At 42.8% G+C, this 15,637-nt stretch overlaps 1 protein-coding gene across 5 annotated transcripts in view; it reads right to left on the bottom strand.

The window, feature by feature from the left end:
• The window catches only part of LOC147035132 (ADP-ribosylation factor GTPase-activating protein 1-like), a 259,117-nt gene that overhangs the window by 162,608 nt on the left and 80,872 nt on the right, over window positions 1–15,637 (bottom strand). For 4 of the 5 annotated variants that reach the window (XR_015061436.1, XM_085894000.1, XM_085893994.1 and 1 more), the window contains one exon: window positions 13,712–13,753. The exons of the other annotated variant lie outside the window; for it this stretch is intronic. Coding sequence is in view for 3 of the 4 variants with exons in the window: in XM_085894000.1 (XP_085750126.1) it covers window positions 13,712–13,753 (42 nt within the window). In the remaining variant the exon portion in view is untranslated. The remainder of the gene's footprint in view (window positions 1–13,711; window positions 13,754–15,637) is intronic. 5 annotated transcript variants of the gene reach the window in all.

Below are 15,637 nucleotides of genomic sequence, written 5' to 3' on the forward strand. Positions count from 1 at the left end.
CTGGAAAGAGGTGTGCTTGGGAAGTTGTTATTATTAGGGTAGAAAAAAAAATCATATTTGTGAAAAGGGGGTGACCAGAGATGGTGGTGAATGGCTATCTTGAAGCCCTGGAGGTAAGAATGAGATAGAAAAGACAGAGGAAGTTGTTTCTACAGGTGGAAGGGAAGTAAGAAAAATGAATGAGTGGATGTGAGCAGTGCGTCTGAATTTAGGTAATTTCACTGCAAGGGGGTTACAATCCATGTGTCCTGTGAATACTTGTTTGGGGAATGGGTTGTGGGGAGACAGAGTATGGAAATGGCAGAAGGTGCAAAATCAGAAAAGACGTGGGAGAAGACAGACAGCACAGACCTGTCCATGATCTGAAAGTGATAGGCCCAAAGAATCAGCTTTATCCTTGGAGATTCCAATGATTTTGAAGGCCTTTGTTTCCAGAACATCAAACTGAACAAGGTGCGAGACAGGGGCACCAACACAGAGGGAAGAGCAGTACTCCAAGCTGTGGAAGAAGGCCTTATTGGGAGATGAAAGTTGAAATGTGCAAGGAAAGAATTTGCACGACAGTGGATACCCAGTCGGCACTAGCTTTGAAAGCCAACTTGGACATGTGGTTTGCCAAGGAAAGATCATGGCTGAGAGTGAAGCCGAAAAGTTTGAATGACCGAACTTGATGTTCAAGAGGATTGTTAAGGATATAAATGGGAGGGTTCACCAGATGGTCTATTCATTGAGACATATTGAGAGAATGGGATTTGTCAGGAATTGAAAAATGTATTCCAAGCCTTTGACCAGTTTGTAGTTTTATCAAGGGTGCAGGATGTTAGGGCAGAGTGTGGAATAATCATTAAAGAAATAGAGGGTTTTCTACAGAGTCAGAGAGATGATTGTTGAACATTAGGAATATAACTGGGCCCAAGGCACTGCCTTGGGACACTCCAGCCTTGGGACACTCCTGTTAAGAGCCATATGTTGGCAATGAGAGTCGAGGAAGTCAGTGAGCTATGAGTGGGGTTGGTCTTAGACACCATAGACAGAGAGTTTGGAGAGCAATGTGGAGTGCCAGACTTTACGGAATGCTCGAGATATTTCCAGAGATGGCCCAAATTTATGTCTGAGATTGAGTGTCTCCATCCATTGTTGGGAGAGCAGAAGCAACATGTCCAGAGTTGTGTGACAGGGTCTGAATCAGAACTGATGGTGTGAGATCAGGCCGGTGGAGAAAAGGATGGATTTGATATCAACTGCAATGATGGAGTCCTTGACCTTGCTGATGATTGGAAGTATAAGCTTATGTGTCTCTATTTGAGGATATCAGTTTTCCATCATGTTTATGAACTGCACTCATAAATCGGCTGACATACAAACAGATGGAAGATGATCTTAGACAAATGAGGGTCCACTGTAAAAATGTACATTAATTTGATGACATTCTCACCCATTTGTCTAATGGGGGTGGGGTTTTTTATTTATTTGTGTTTCTTAAAAATAAGCACGAACAACAAATATCAGTGGCTACTAAGACCATGAATATGGCACAAAAGTTGTGAGGGAAGAATTGAACTGCAGTGTCATCCACTGGACGAGGACCATGCCTTCTACTGGCTCAGCGACACTATGTACCTACACTCTTCTCCATGGGTAGTGTTTTGGTTGTCATTGGCTAAATGCTAGCTCATCTGTCTTTTGATGGTTGCCATTGGCCAATACGAGCTCATCCGCCTCATAGCAAGAGTTCCACAACCCCTCTCAGCTACCTCAGTTGCCAACAACTGGTCAAATCTGGAGGGGTGTTTTTCTATTTTTTTCGGAGAAGGCATCTCATTACTGGATGGCCATTGGCTCCTGAAGGGAGGGCCTTTTGTCAGGGACTCCGAACCTTTAGTCAGGTGTTATTTTTTGTCCTGGAAGGGTGTCACATTCACCCTCCCACAAACAAAGCCAGTGAGGGGTGTCGGTTTAGTTGTCGACAATCTGTCCATGCATAAAGTAGCACTGGGTGTTATCAGTGGCAGTCCAAAAATACTGACCTAAGAGTGTTTGGAAGAAGGGATGGGATACTCTGAATGTAAAAAACTATGATTTTCACCAAGTTTGGCCAACAGATGAAGAGTAAAATATTTATGTTCTATAAGTTTCCTTTTGAACGCTTCCTGTTATGAATGTAATCATTTTTAAACAATTATCCATGATACTAACCAAGATAACCTAAACTTCTTCTTCTTCTTTCGAGTGCAGCCTTATGGCTGCTGGTTGCATCATTGGTTAGGGACGCGGCTATGCCGCTGATGCAGTGTCCCTATTACCAGTACACTGGTACTCATTTTGCCGACCTCGGAAGGATGACAGGCAGAGTCAACACCACCTGGTGTTAATTCAGTGGCCAACGGGGCTTAAACTCAGGACCCTAGGATCCCAAGTCAGCCACCCTAACCATGAAGCCAACACCAGGCCATAACCTAAACTAATGGAATATTTTATATTTTGAAGAGAATAAATTTTTTTACAGTGAAAAATAAAATTTGAATACTACGAACATCTCTCCGAAACATCTCAACGTCTCTCCGAATAACTCATTCTGTCTCTCCAAAATCAAGAATCACTGCTCACCTTCATGCTTTCATTCCTTTTCCCCTGCCGTTGGAACAAACTCCCACACACACACTTCAATCCCACTCTTCTCTCCAGGTCTTCAAAACAGCTGTTCACCACCATCTCTCATCTCCCCCAATCCAAAACCACAATCTTTTCTACCCCCTTTAGTCCACCTCCTTCATATTCCCTGCTTTCCTTCCTAAAGTCCCTGTAGTGTCCATCTTGTATACCCCGTGTTCCCCGCCCCATCCCTCTCCCTTCCACAGATAACCTCATCTGTCTATTCCTCACTGTTTTGCGCTTCCCTCTCCCATCCCTCTTGTCCCCTGCTCCCCTTGTTATACTTTGTGTGTTAGTTCTTATACAAGCCTTGACATTGTATATTAATAAAACAAAAACATCAAAGAAAAGTCAGACCAACTAAATGCTTTTAATGGTCCGTTAGGGCCTAAGCTCATGGCTCTCATCTTCTCATTGGGTGGGACTTAAACTCATGAAAAGGCTGCACAAAAAAGATTGAAAATGTTTGATTAAGATTTGGGTTTTAGAAAATAAAAAACTTGAAACTAAATTGAATTGGCATCACTTTGGTCATAAGAAGCATGATAAGAATAACTAAAAAAAATGAATTCTGAAATTTTGTCGCAGGATAATTAAATGATGAATTATGATGTCTCGAGAGACATGAAGACTATGACCAACATGGAATATGAAAGACAAATTTAAAAAAACCTCGTGCTGAGATGCAAGGCAATGAATACATCAAATATCATAAAGAAGTATGTACGACACAACATGCCTGGTTCAGCAAAATTACTCATCAAGGAGTATGCCAATAAATTCTGCATATAATAAGCTTCCCACCACCCCACCTCCTCTTTCCCAAACAAAAATAAATGGGGAAGGGTAAATTAAACAGCCAACCAGAATGTTATCCGACCCATTGTAATCATGTTCAGGGCTGCCAGGAGAGCCTAAATGTATGCAAACTCGCATCTGAGCTGTCTAGCCTGGGTTTGAATCTTAACCAGGTGATGAATTGTCACCATCTTGTTTCACATGCATAGAGATTCAACAATTGGTGAGCCATCCATCGGATGTACATTAAACTACATGTCCCACCTGCTGGCATGAGATAGTGGACTTAAAATATCCCATGGCATCTTTCACAAAAAGGCCAGCCATCGCCTGACCAAACTCCTGCATTCATGTACAGGTGAAACTGCATCAGTGCCATAGCTGTGCCTCAGTAATGATTCAACCAGCAAGCTGAAGTCAGGATTGAATCCCAGTCCAGTATGCATTCGCTTACAACAATCCTGTCCAAATGTTGGTTTGGCGGCATGTTGCAGCACCTCAGAGCTCCTGTTTTAGACACCAAGTCAATCCTATTTCTGCATTTGATGAAATGCTCCACAAAGTAAAATGTTACAAAAGTAAGCCTGAGGTTGTTTTTTTTTAAATTGCTTTCCACTAATTGAGGGTTACTACAATTCAAGCAGTGGCCATTAAGATTGCACAACTCAATCTTTTTTCTTTTTTAATATTTTTTATACATGGTCGAGGCTCGTACGAGAGCTAGCACACAACACACAACAAGGGGGGGGGGGCAGGAGATAATAGGGATGGGAGAGGGAAGGACAAAAAAGTGGGGAACAGAGACATTAGGAGATCTGTGGATGGGAGAGGGATGTGGCGTGAAACACAGGGACTGTCAGGACCTTACACAACAGGGAACTTTCGGGAAGGAAAGCAGGGAATTTGAAAGAGGTGGGTTTGGTGTGGATTAATAGAGGTACAAAAGATCGTGATTTTGGATGGGAAAGATAAGAGGTGGTGGTGAACAGCTGTTTTGAAGACCTGGAGGGAAGAGTGGGATTGAAGAGAATCTGAGAGTTTATTCCAAAGGTAGGAAAAAAGAGGAATGAAAGAGTGAAGGTGAGCGGTGATTCGTGATTTTGGTAGTTTTACCAGAAGGGGGTTGCAGGCGGACCTTGAGCACCCTGCAGAAATATGGGGGGGGGGCATATCACAGGGGTGGGGGGGGGAGGGAGACCGGAGAAGAGATGGGAGAAGACAGAAAGACCACCGACCTGCCTGCGGTGAGAGAGTGAGAGAACCAAAGACTCAGCCTCACCGCGGGAGATACCAATGATCCAAAATGCCTTGATTTCCACAGCCTGAAGCCGAGAAAGGTGAGAGGTGGGAGCATCAGCCCAGAGGGGAGAACAGTACTCCATCACGCTGTGGATGAAATCTTTGTACGTGGTCAGGAGCTAAGATGGGCCGCGGAATTTTCATTACTTCTCCAGAGCTTATGGTGGTATTTTACCAGCAACCAGCAGTAAATCATCACAAAATTTTGGTAGAATGCCTCATCATGAACCAACCATCATTGTACAATTTCAGAGGGTTTGATCAAGCCTGCTTGATGAGGTGAACTGAGAGTATTTTTACGCAACAATTCAAGCAACATTAACATCCTTTTGGAGATATTGGCAAGACCTGCCATGTTATACCGCCTCAGTTTGCTCTCCCTGAAACCACTTAGGAAAATGGTGTGGCAGGAATATTCAGTCATGTAGGTTTTAACCGACTTCAACATCACAACAGCTTAGGTCAGGTGTGGGAGCATTGAATTCTCTAACATCCTCGACAGAATCCAGTCCATACAAGCGCTGAAAAGTGTGGGGGCCAGTACACACCCCAGACAAACTCCAGTAACAACTGGAAATAATTTAGAGATGGTATCACCACATCTCACAGCACTCTCAGTACAAGAGTATAGTTCAGACATCAGATTGATAAGTTTTTGTGACACCCCACAAAGACCAAGAATCCTCCAGAAGGCATACAGATTCACTGAATTGAATGCTTTGCAGAGATCAACATAGGCTGCAAGCACCCCCTGTCGAAACTCTCATCTGCATTTGGTGAGGACCTGAAGGGCAAGGATACGGTCAATCGTTGACCTCTTTGGTGGAAAGCCTGACTGCTCTGGGTGCTGGTGCTCAAGCAGATGGTGGCAAACCCCATTAAGAATCATCCAAGCAAAGACCTTGGCCAGCACTGAAAGCAGCACCACTCCTCGAGTTGTTGCAGTCTGAAAAAGCAATCACCCTTCCCTTTCCAGAGAGGTGCAAGGCCCATCTTCCAGTCAGTTGGGATAATGCCTGTGTTCCAGGCAGAGCACAGAACTGCATACAATGGCATGAATACAGCATTTCCACCAGCCTTGAGAAGTTCAACATGAATGCCACAAATCACAGAAGCTTTACCCATTTCAACCAGTTCACCATAGCCTGTTTCCACAAACGAAGGTGGATCACAGTTGATTGGAGGGTCAGCAATAGGGACAGTAACACTCCTGACACCCAACTCGGCAGGTGGGTCAGCCTGCTAGAGCCGCTCAAAGTAATCAGCCCAGCGGGCCTTCGGACTCCTCTGTCAAGCGCCGCACTACCCTCCGCTCTCAATGCAGTACACCGAGGGTTGGACTTGGAGGAACGTATTGCGCAAAATCCCCTGTAAGTAGGAGGAGAATCACTTGACCACAAGTGATGCTCTACCCCTCACACATATTCCTTGCACATAGGCCTCCTTGTCCACCCTCAGTGCAAATAGTTTTACGCTTCAACTCCATGAACAGCTCAGCTCTGCCATTCAGCCTGGCCCTGTGACTCTAGTCAATGGTATCCAGTGTCCCTTGAGAGACAAAATTCTTCTTTGCCCTAAGGTGAGTTCCAAGACATCCACCAGCAACATCAAGGATGGTGGTCTTGAAGGTACACCACAACTCTTCAGGATTCCCCAAAGCACTCAGAGCCCCCAAATCCCCACTCAGCCTGTTCACAATCTCCTCAGCTTCCCTCTTATCCTTAAGTTGCCAACCTCCAGCCTTGGCTGGGATGGGGATGGGACAATTCTTCCGGATTTAAGGTGCAACTTCAGATTTGCAACCACAAATCTGTGGTTGGTATTGAGGAACTGAGCCTTCCAGTAGACCCTGCAGTCCTGGATAATCCTCCAGTGACAATCAATGAACACATGGCCAATCTCCTTTGTCACACCATCAGCATTGGAATACCAAGTCCAATGATGAGCCTGTAGGTGCTGAAACCATGAACCAGCGATGACTTCTTGCAAAGTCAAGGAACTTAGTGCTATTCTGGTTCACAGTTACAGACCCATGTGGAGCAACATATGTCTCATAACTATCCCTATCAGTTCCAGTGGATGCATTGAAATCCCCCAAGACGAGAAGAGTATCTCGCCTGGGGAAGTGATAAATCACATGCTCGAGCGTGCCATAGAATGCGTCCTTCACGGTGAGATCACTTGCCTCAGTCGGAGCATATACAGAGACCAGGGAAATGACACCCAAGGAGTGACGAATTCTTTGTCTCAGAATACGCTCGTTGACCGGTGTTGCCTCAATTATCATTGGAGTCTATTTAATGGACACAGCTGCAGCAACTCCTTGGACATGGTAATCATCAAAAGGACCAGACCAATAGTAGGTGTAACCAGCCGCAATGATATCAGCACTATTTGGTCTCTGAATCTCAGAGAGTGCTGCAATACGTCTCAGAGAGAAGTTCTCTCAATACTTCTCTCAAAACTTCAATACTCAGAGAGTTCAAATGCTTGAGCTTAGATGATAACAGAGACAGGTGATCATACTCTCTATGGGATAGGACATTCCAGGCACACACCCCAAGGGACCACCTCAGGTTAACTAAAGGACATCGCTGTCTGGTGGATGACACCTCAACACCAACCTGACACACACTACCACAATCTGACCCAGGAAGGTTACCCCATGGTTTTCCTCCTATTATCAAAGAGTGGGGGTCCCGAAGGCTTTGCCCCAATCCAGTCACCCAGTGAGCTGCCCTGCTAAGGGCAGCTGCACAGGAGGTACTCCCACAGAGTGGATTTTCAATTTGCTTTGCGTTGTTCTTGTGTTTTGCAGAGGGAAGGGTTTTATGGTGGCCAGAGAGCAAATCCTGCCACCAACCTCTGTAAAAAAAAAGTAACCCAACTGCAGGAGGACATCCACAGACATAATTGGGCACAAGATATGGATGGACTTCAGCTCACAAGAAGTCCCTCCACCCTTTGCGAAGTCTTGTTTTTAATTCCGCTGGGTGTCCATATCCCTACACCCTCCTCACCAGGAAACCTGGAGGGGGAGATGGTTTATTCGCTGACAACCCGACCATGAAACAGGTCAGTACAGGTTTTCATGGTACCTGTAGCAAGTCACACATCTAATCTCGCCTGACCTGACAAACAACGTCACACTGTTTGACCAATAATATTTGGAGTGCATCTATCCTCATTCCCTACTGAGAGGATAGTTCCTTCATCTCTTGTTTGTTTCATCTCCATCTCATTTGTCTGTGAGCATTTCCATCCAATAACAGTGATGACTCCATTTATATCTGTGTGTATGTGTCTTTGTGTGTCTCTCTCTCTGTCTCTCTCTCGCCCCCTGGTGGTAGTTCGTTTTTTTGGGTGTGGTGTCATAGTGGCTGTGTGCAGCTGCTTTGTGCTGCGGTGAGTTGTCAGTGCGTTTTTGTCCCCTCCTGCCACCTCCCCACCCTCCTCCCTTCATCTTTTTCTGTCCAGATGTGTTTTTGATGTCTTTCTCTTCACTTTTCTACACCTTCGAGAGAGAGAAAGATTGAGAGCGGGTTCACTCTGGGTGCAGCCTACCCACTTTGACGACGCTTTGTAAGCCTGTTTGCTTCAAATGCGTTTTTGTTTTTTTTTATTTTAGTTTGACTTGTTTCAGTTTGGTACCTTCTTGGCCGAACTGGACAAATAGGGGTTGATAATATCGCCGTCATGTCAAATGCACCCTCTCATAGTGAGGCATGTGAAGGATTAACCAGCAAGCATGCGTTTGTGTGCGTGCCTCCTGATGGAGTTCCCATCGAGGATATTATCCTCGTGGTAGGGAATATAATTGGTGTTGAAAATATTCATGCCGCATCGCGGATGAATCAGAAAGTGTTTGTTTTTGTTTCTGATGTTTCACTCTTCCATGAGGTCGTGAGTAAGGGAAAAATCATGGAAAGCAGTCATTTTATCAAGGCGTCACCGTTGATAACCCCCACGACGAGAATAGTAATATCTAATGCTCCACCTTTCATATCTCATGATAAGATCATGTCCGTGATTTCCTGTTATGGGAAAATGGTTTCCAGAATGTCCACGATTACTCTCGGTTGTCAAAACGAACATGTGAAGCATATAATGAGTTTCCGAAGACAGGTTTATATGGTCTTACCAGACCATGGGGAAGATACGGGACTCAACATCTCGTTTAAAATCAATTTTGAAAACATAAATTATGAAATCTACGCATCGTCCGCTACCTTAACGTGTTTCCAGTGCGGAGCATTTTGACATTTAAAACGCTTTTGTCCCAAAGCCTCGTGCACCAGATGTGGCAAAACAGGTCACACGGATGCAGGGTGTAAGGAAGAGATTACCAGTCCTCCACCAGTTAACATGCCCAAGAAGAAAGAGGTTACCGTAACTCCACCAAGTAACCTTCCTTATGTGGAGGAAACCAGCAGTTCAACGAATAATGATATCACTCTTTCTCATCAAACTGCGGTCATGGATTCAGAACTGAAATCGGCTACGAGTAAATGAAGGGCTCCCGATGACTCATCAGCACTGTTAAAAAGGTTGTGCTTGATAATATGGAGACCTTCACTACCAACACTACTGGAATCTCTTCACAGAACACTGAGCAAACTAATGAAATGGATCCCCCGGAGAAGTGTAGAGACTCAAACTGTACAAGCGTGTGCATCCATGACTCGCACGGATGAGAAATTTCACATTTTCTTGTGAATGTACGGAGAAGGAGGGTACATAGCCTTGCTTGCTTCAAGTAAATGGGTATATTGGCTTAGTTATAAGACTCGTTATATTTTTTAAATTATCAGATTTCACTCCAGATTTTGAAACTTTAGTCCGGACGATTTCCATTCCTCAAAACCGTAATATTATTTCGATGATATAGTTTAATTAGTTTGTGAGAGTAGATCATGTAAAATCGTGTCATATAATGCATGAAATCGCTCCAAGCTATTAATTTGTAAATGATAACACTTTCAAAAGCGATGTATACAGCGATTCGTTGCTCTGATGAACAGGCATTCGATAATGTGAGTGAGGAAACTGAAAAGAAAACTTTATCGTGAAGAAATCGTTGCGGCCTGTTCCAAGTGAAGACATGGTTGAGCAGGCCAAAAAACATGGCGGCTTTAGACCCCAACGAGGTTACCTAGGATACAACTTAAGACCCCACAGAGAGCAGTGACCGAGGATGTGCCTGGTAAAGGATATAATTAAATAAGGCCGTTAATTATCTTTAAAAGGTGCGTTTTGATTAAACCAAGCACCCAATTTTCAGTTGTGCACTTCTTTAAGTTTTCTTAGTATGCATGCAAAGTTTAAGGCTGCTTGGTTTCATGGTTTTTTAGTTACGGAGGACACACAAACATCAACACAAACACAAACACAAACACAAACACACACACCAAACTTATTAGTATAGATTGCCTTGTTTGTCACATGATCCTCCTTTGTTGAACTTCCACTGAGATGTCACATCAAAACAGATTCATGCTGCTTGCTATATTTAAAACTGCTTTCAATATACTTGTAGTTTTTAGATCCTCGTAGAGGATGTCTAAGTCTTACTCACGTTGTTGTTCTTGTGGACTTTTTTGTTTCACAACCTACAGTTTTCATCGGAACTTCCTGAAACTTGGCATATATATGTAAAAATACCCTGCGCGGACAGTAACCATATCCGATTTTGAAAATTCCTCTTAGAAAAAAAGTTATGACGTCAAAATACCTCCACTAATGGAAATCGCCGAAAAAATTATCTCCGAAACTTGGCAAGCTTTTTGAATTCTGTTTGCAGGAATCGAACAAGGCATTAGCAGAGATGAATTATCGCACATATGATACATCACCATGACGTCATATCAATTTTTATGACGTAATTCCTATTTTTTGACATTTTTTTTTGTTTCACAACCCAGAGTTTTTCTCAGATCTTCGTGAAACTTGCCATGTATATGCAGAAAGCCCACACGCAGGCAGTAACCATCTCCGATTTTGGAAATTCTTCCTAGAAAAAAAGTTGACGTCATAATATCGCCGCTAATGGAAATCGCCTATACCATTACTTCCGAAACTCGACAAGCTGTTTGAATTTTGTTTGCGGGAATCAAGCCGGGCATTAGCACAGATAATTTATCGCAAACCTGATACATCATTATGTCATGTTCGTTTTTATGACGTCATCATTAAGAGGATGAGGATCTTAGCTCTTCGAGCTTGTTTTCTGTTTAAGACTAAATAATTTGTCCCACTCTTCATTACTCATCTTTATTTCGTTATTTATTTGGTGCTATTTTGCTCAGGGATCAAAAATTTTGAAAAATATATTAATCTAAGTTTGTCATTTGGAAAAGGTGAGCACGTGAGAAATATCGACATCAGCATATCAACTCCACACACGGGGAAGATTTGTAACAAACATTCTGAATCGATTACACAAGAATCTATAGCAGTTAAGATTTAAACAAAGGTTAGCTTAAATCAACATGGCTTGGGAAAACGGCTGGTGGATGTTTTGTGATTTTACATCATGCTTTGCTTTCGTTTACAGGACAGAAAGATAAGACATTGGTGCAAATAACAATGAAAAGATCATTCCAACCAATGTCAACAAGCCTGTAAATTTAACAAGACCATCTTGATGGTTATTTGCACCAATGTCTAACTTGTAAAACATTGACGTTCATGCTTAAGTTTTTGGAGATGAAAAACGTATTCTAATCTCCATACACGACCTGCAGCATCAAAAATGTGACTTGTAAAGCCATTATAAAACCGACTCTTACAAGTTCTTACTATAAATGGATGAGGTGTGTGTGTGTGTGTGTGTGTGTGTGTGTGTGTGTGTGTGTGTGTGTGTGTGTGTGTGTGTGTGTGTGTGTGTGTGTGTTTCTTTTTATGTCTATTAATCAATAACATATGATCGAAATGTACCTTTAGACCCTTGAACGTGCTGACATCCCTTCAACCTTTGAAGACCCTTTAGACCCCTAATACCCTAAAGACCCAAAATATCACGAGGACCTAAAATACCCATAAGACCAAGATGACCCAAAGACTCCGAAAACCCAAAAGACCACGAAAACCTAAAATACCCAAAAGACCAAGATGACCCGAAAGACTCCGAAGACCCAAAAGACCCGAAAGACCCAAAAGATGACGTGGACCTAAAACACCCAGATGACATAAGTCCCTGAGGACTCAAAAGACCCAAAAGTTGAAAATAACCCAAAAGACCTCGAGGGCCCACAAGACCCCTAAAACCTTGAAGACCCTTTAATATTCTACTATAAATGGATGAGGTGTGTGTGTGTGTGTGTGTGTGTGTGTGTGTGTGTGTGTGTGTGCCATATTATGTTTTTTGTGGAGTTCTACTGAAGCATTCTGGTGTGGAATGTGATGCACTAAAATGATAGTCGTGACCTCCGAAGTTGATTAAGCTAATTAACTGCAACAAAAAAAATCTGTTAGTTACACAGTTACACGTCAAGCACATTTGGGCTTGATGAAAGGCAAGCTAATTCTCTAGCAGTGCAGCAGGTGGGTATGCAACAAGGCTTTGAAGACCAATGAAAATTTTGTCCAATTGACCAACAGGCCCACTTGTGGATTATAAAAGGATGGGGGAACACAAAAACAAATAAATGGATGGAAAGCACCAAGAAAGAAAGACCATTGAAAAAAATGGCCCACAAGTTGTCAAAACAAATGCTTATGAAGCTGCAGAGCCATTCAGTTTATGCTAGCATTACCATAGCCAAGACAAGATAAGTCATGCTTCAAAATTTTTTTTTTTTTTTACATTGGTCAAAACAATGCATCTGGAAGAGCAACAGAAGGTGCTTTTTGCCAAAACCGATTGGAGATAATGTGGAGCAAGATTCCTCATAACCACCCCCCCCACCCCCCATAACCTTATCCTTCCTGGTTATATTCAGTATCCTGAATGTCTGCACCAGAGAGCTCTCGAGGTGATGGCATAGCAAGCAATTTCGAATGAAAAATGTTTGGTTTCCTCAACAAAAGGACTGAGTGGGTTGAATATAATTATACACGGTGGAGAGGTTGGGGGTGGGTGGATATTACAATACCTTGCCTGGCTGGGATATCTTGCTGCATCTGAAGCTATCACTGATACCAATTATAATCAATGCATAACAGACATTGTAGGAAGACAAAAGAGCAACAGTTGTGCAAGTCATGTAAATGCTCAACAATATATCCAAAAGGGCAAATAAAAGGTGGTCTAGAATCCTATCATATCAGGAACATAATGCTATTTTGGCTGATGAATGAATTTGCTTGTCAGGCTGCAGAATGCATTATCTACAAAACAGTTGGATGAGGTCCCATGGTTGGTGGGAAGCTTTGCATGCTCCGATACTTGTATGCAGGGACAATGCAACAGCATTTTCTTGCACAACAAAACTGGATGCTTATTATAGATATGTACACCCAGAGGCAATCCACTGCCGTTGTAACACCAGATGTTGTTCACATAAATATCACCTGTTTTCAGAAGGCATTTTGAACAGGATATCTAAATTTGGCAAAGAAACAAAACAGAGATAATGTGAGTATCACAAAAGAAAGTGACGATACGTAAATCAATTTTGATGCTCCATGAGGATATGTTTGGGTATTGTAAAATAAGATTAATATTTACCTCCACCACCGAAGGTGGACTTATCTTATGGATTTACCCCTGTATGTATGTGAGCAGGATATCTCAAAAAGTAATGAAAGGATTCAGATGAAATTTGGTGGACAGGTTGAGTGTGTGAAACGGACGAACTGATTAGGTTTTGGTGAAGATCCGGATCCAGATACTATAATTTTGTATGATTATTCGCCATTGAGAGATATTGCCAAAAACTAAATATAGCATGATATCTCAAAACGTTGTGGACATGTTGTAACAAAACTAGGTGGATGAGTTAGGCAGGTGACAAGAACAAACCGTTTTGATTTTGGTTCAGGTCTGGATCCCCATCTGGCTTATCTGTGGGATACAAAACAGAAACTGTTCAGCCTGGTGGAGGAACACGCTCTAACCAGTATCGTTCTAGTTATAATTGCACAGCTCTAACCATTGGAAAAATAATAAATGGAACATTTCATTTTGCATTGCTATAATCTGTAAATCTACTTTCTTCCATTTGCACAATATTGCACAAACTTATCCATGCTTAAATCAGACTGCTATTGAATTATACTCTCAGAATGTAGATGCATTTACTGCAACCTGCTGTTTGTGTGTTTTCCCCCTTTTGTCTATGTTCTTCTTGTTCTATTATGTTCTGGTCTGTTCTGTGTTCTCGTTCTTTCATGAGCCGTGACTTGTACAGAAAATAAACTTACTGTTCACAGACTTACCTGCCTTTTCCTTCAAACCCTTAAAAGATACTTTATTGAGAATATGGTAACAAGGCAAATTGATCAAGCTTGCAAGTTTCCTTTCAGTATATAGATTGGTGCACTGATGCCCTATTACCCCAATATGTAGATTTTTAAATATTGGTGATAATCACGAAAGGAAGCGAGCTCATCCTGAGGCTCAATCTCTGTTTCAAAGAATGCAAAATACATGAGATCCTGCCTTCATTTCTGTCCCAATCACACCGTACACCTTTGCAAGAACACTCTGTTATAGCAATGCAAATATCCTGGCACTTCCGTGAACTTGTTTAAAGACATATCAATCGAGCATTCCATACACATACATACTATATACATTCCTCCATACATTTTTTTTTAAGCCAAATTATTGCTAAACTGCAAACTTGTCTTCCTATTCATGTTCCAATTCATGTTCAAACGTCACATTCAATTTAAATGTTCTTCCTCGATCATAAAAAGATAAGACAGACAGACATGAGCCAATTGCTTAACCCGGCTTTTTGCTGTGCGTGCAAGGGGTAACGAGAGAGTTTAGAGAACATATTACCCCACCCTGTCTTGAAAAACAAGGACATAGGCGGGGTCTTTGAGCAGCAAATTTGATTGGTCGTGATGATGTAAAATTCTGTAATATTTTGTAAAAAATACTTCTAAACAGAAGGGTTTTGTAAGAGCTTTTTTTGTGTGTGCATTGTCGAGGCTCGGAAGAGAGCGAACAAACAGCGCGCAACAAGGGGAGCGGGAGAGAAGAGAACCATGGGAGGGAAGGACAGAACAGTGGGGAAGAGAGACATTAGGAGATCTGTGGAAGGGAGAGGGATGGGGTGAGGAACACGGGGTATACAAGATGGATACCACAGGGACCTCGCACGACAAGGTCGTTTCACGAATGAATTTGTAGGAAGTGGGTTTGGAGTGGATGAATGGGTGTAGAAAAGATGGTGGTTTTTGAAGGGGGAAGATAATAGGTGTTAGTGAATAGCTGTTTTGAAGACATGGAGAGAAGAATGGGATTGAAGAGAGGGTGGGAGTTTATTCTTCATGCAGTAAAAAAAAAGTCATGAAAGAATGAAGGTGAGCAGTGATTCGCGATTTTGGCAGTTTCACCACAAGGGGGTTACTGGCAGACCTTGAGCGCCCTGTGGAAGTAGGGGGGGGGGCATAACGCAAACAGAGCAGGGGGGAGCAATACCAGGGAAGAGATAGTGGAAGACAGAAAGACCACCAACCTGCCTGCAGTGTGAGAGTGAGAGACCCAAAGACTCAGCCTCACCATGGGAGATACCAATGATCCTAAATGCCTTGGTTTCCACAGCGTGAGACCGTGAAAGGTGAGAGGTAGAAGCACCAGCCAAGAGGGGAGAGCAGTACTCCATCATGCTGTGGATGAAAGCTTTGTATGTGGTCAAGAGCTCAGGTGGGCCGAGGAAGGACTTTGCATGATGGAGGATGCCCAGTCGCGACTGGCTTTGGAGGCCAGGTTGGA

The sequence above is a fragment of the Eptatretus burgeri genome, chromosome 1 (genome assembly GCF_056783735.1).
Source record: "Eptatretus burgeri isolate ZD-2024b chromosome 1, Ebu_testis_v1, whole genome shotgun sequence".
Lineage (NCBI taxonomy): Eukaryota > Metazoa > Chordata > Myxini > Myxiniformes > Myxinidae > Eptatretus > Eptatretus burgeri.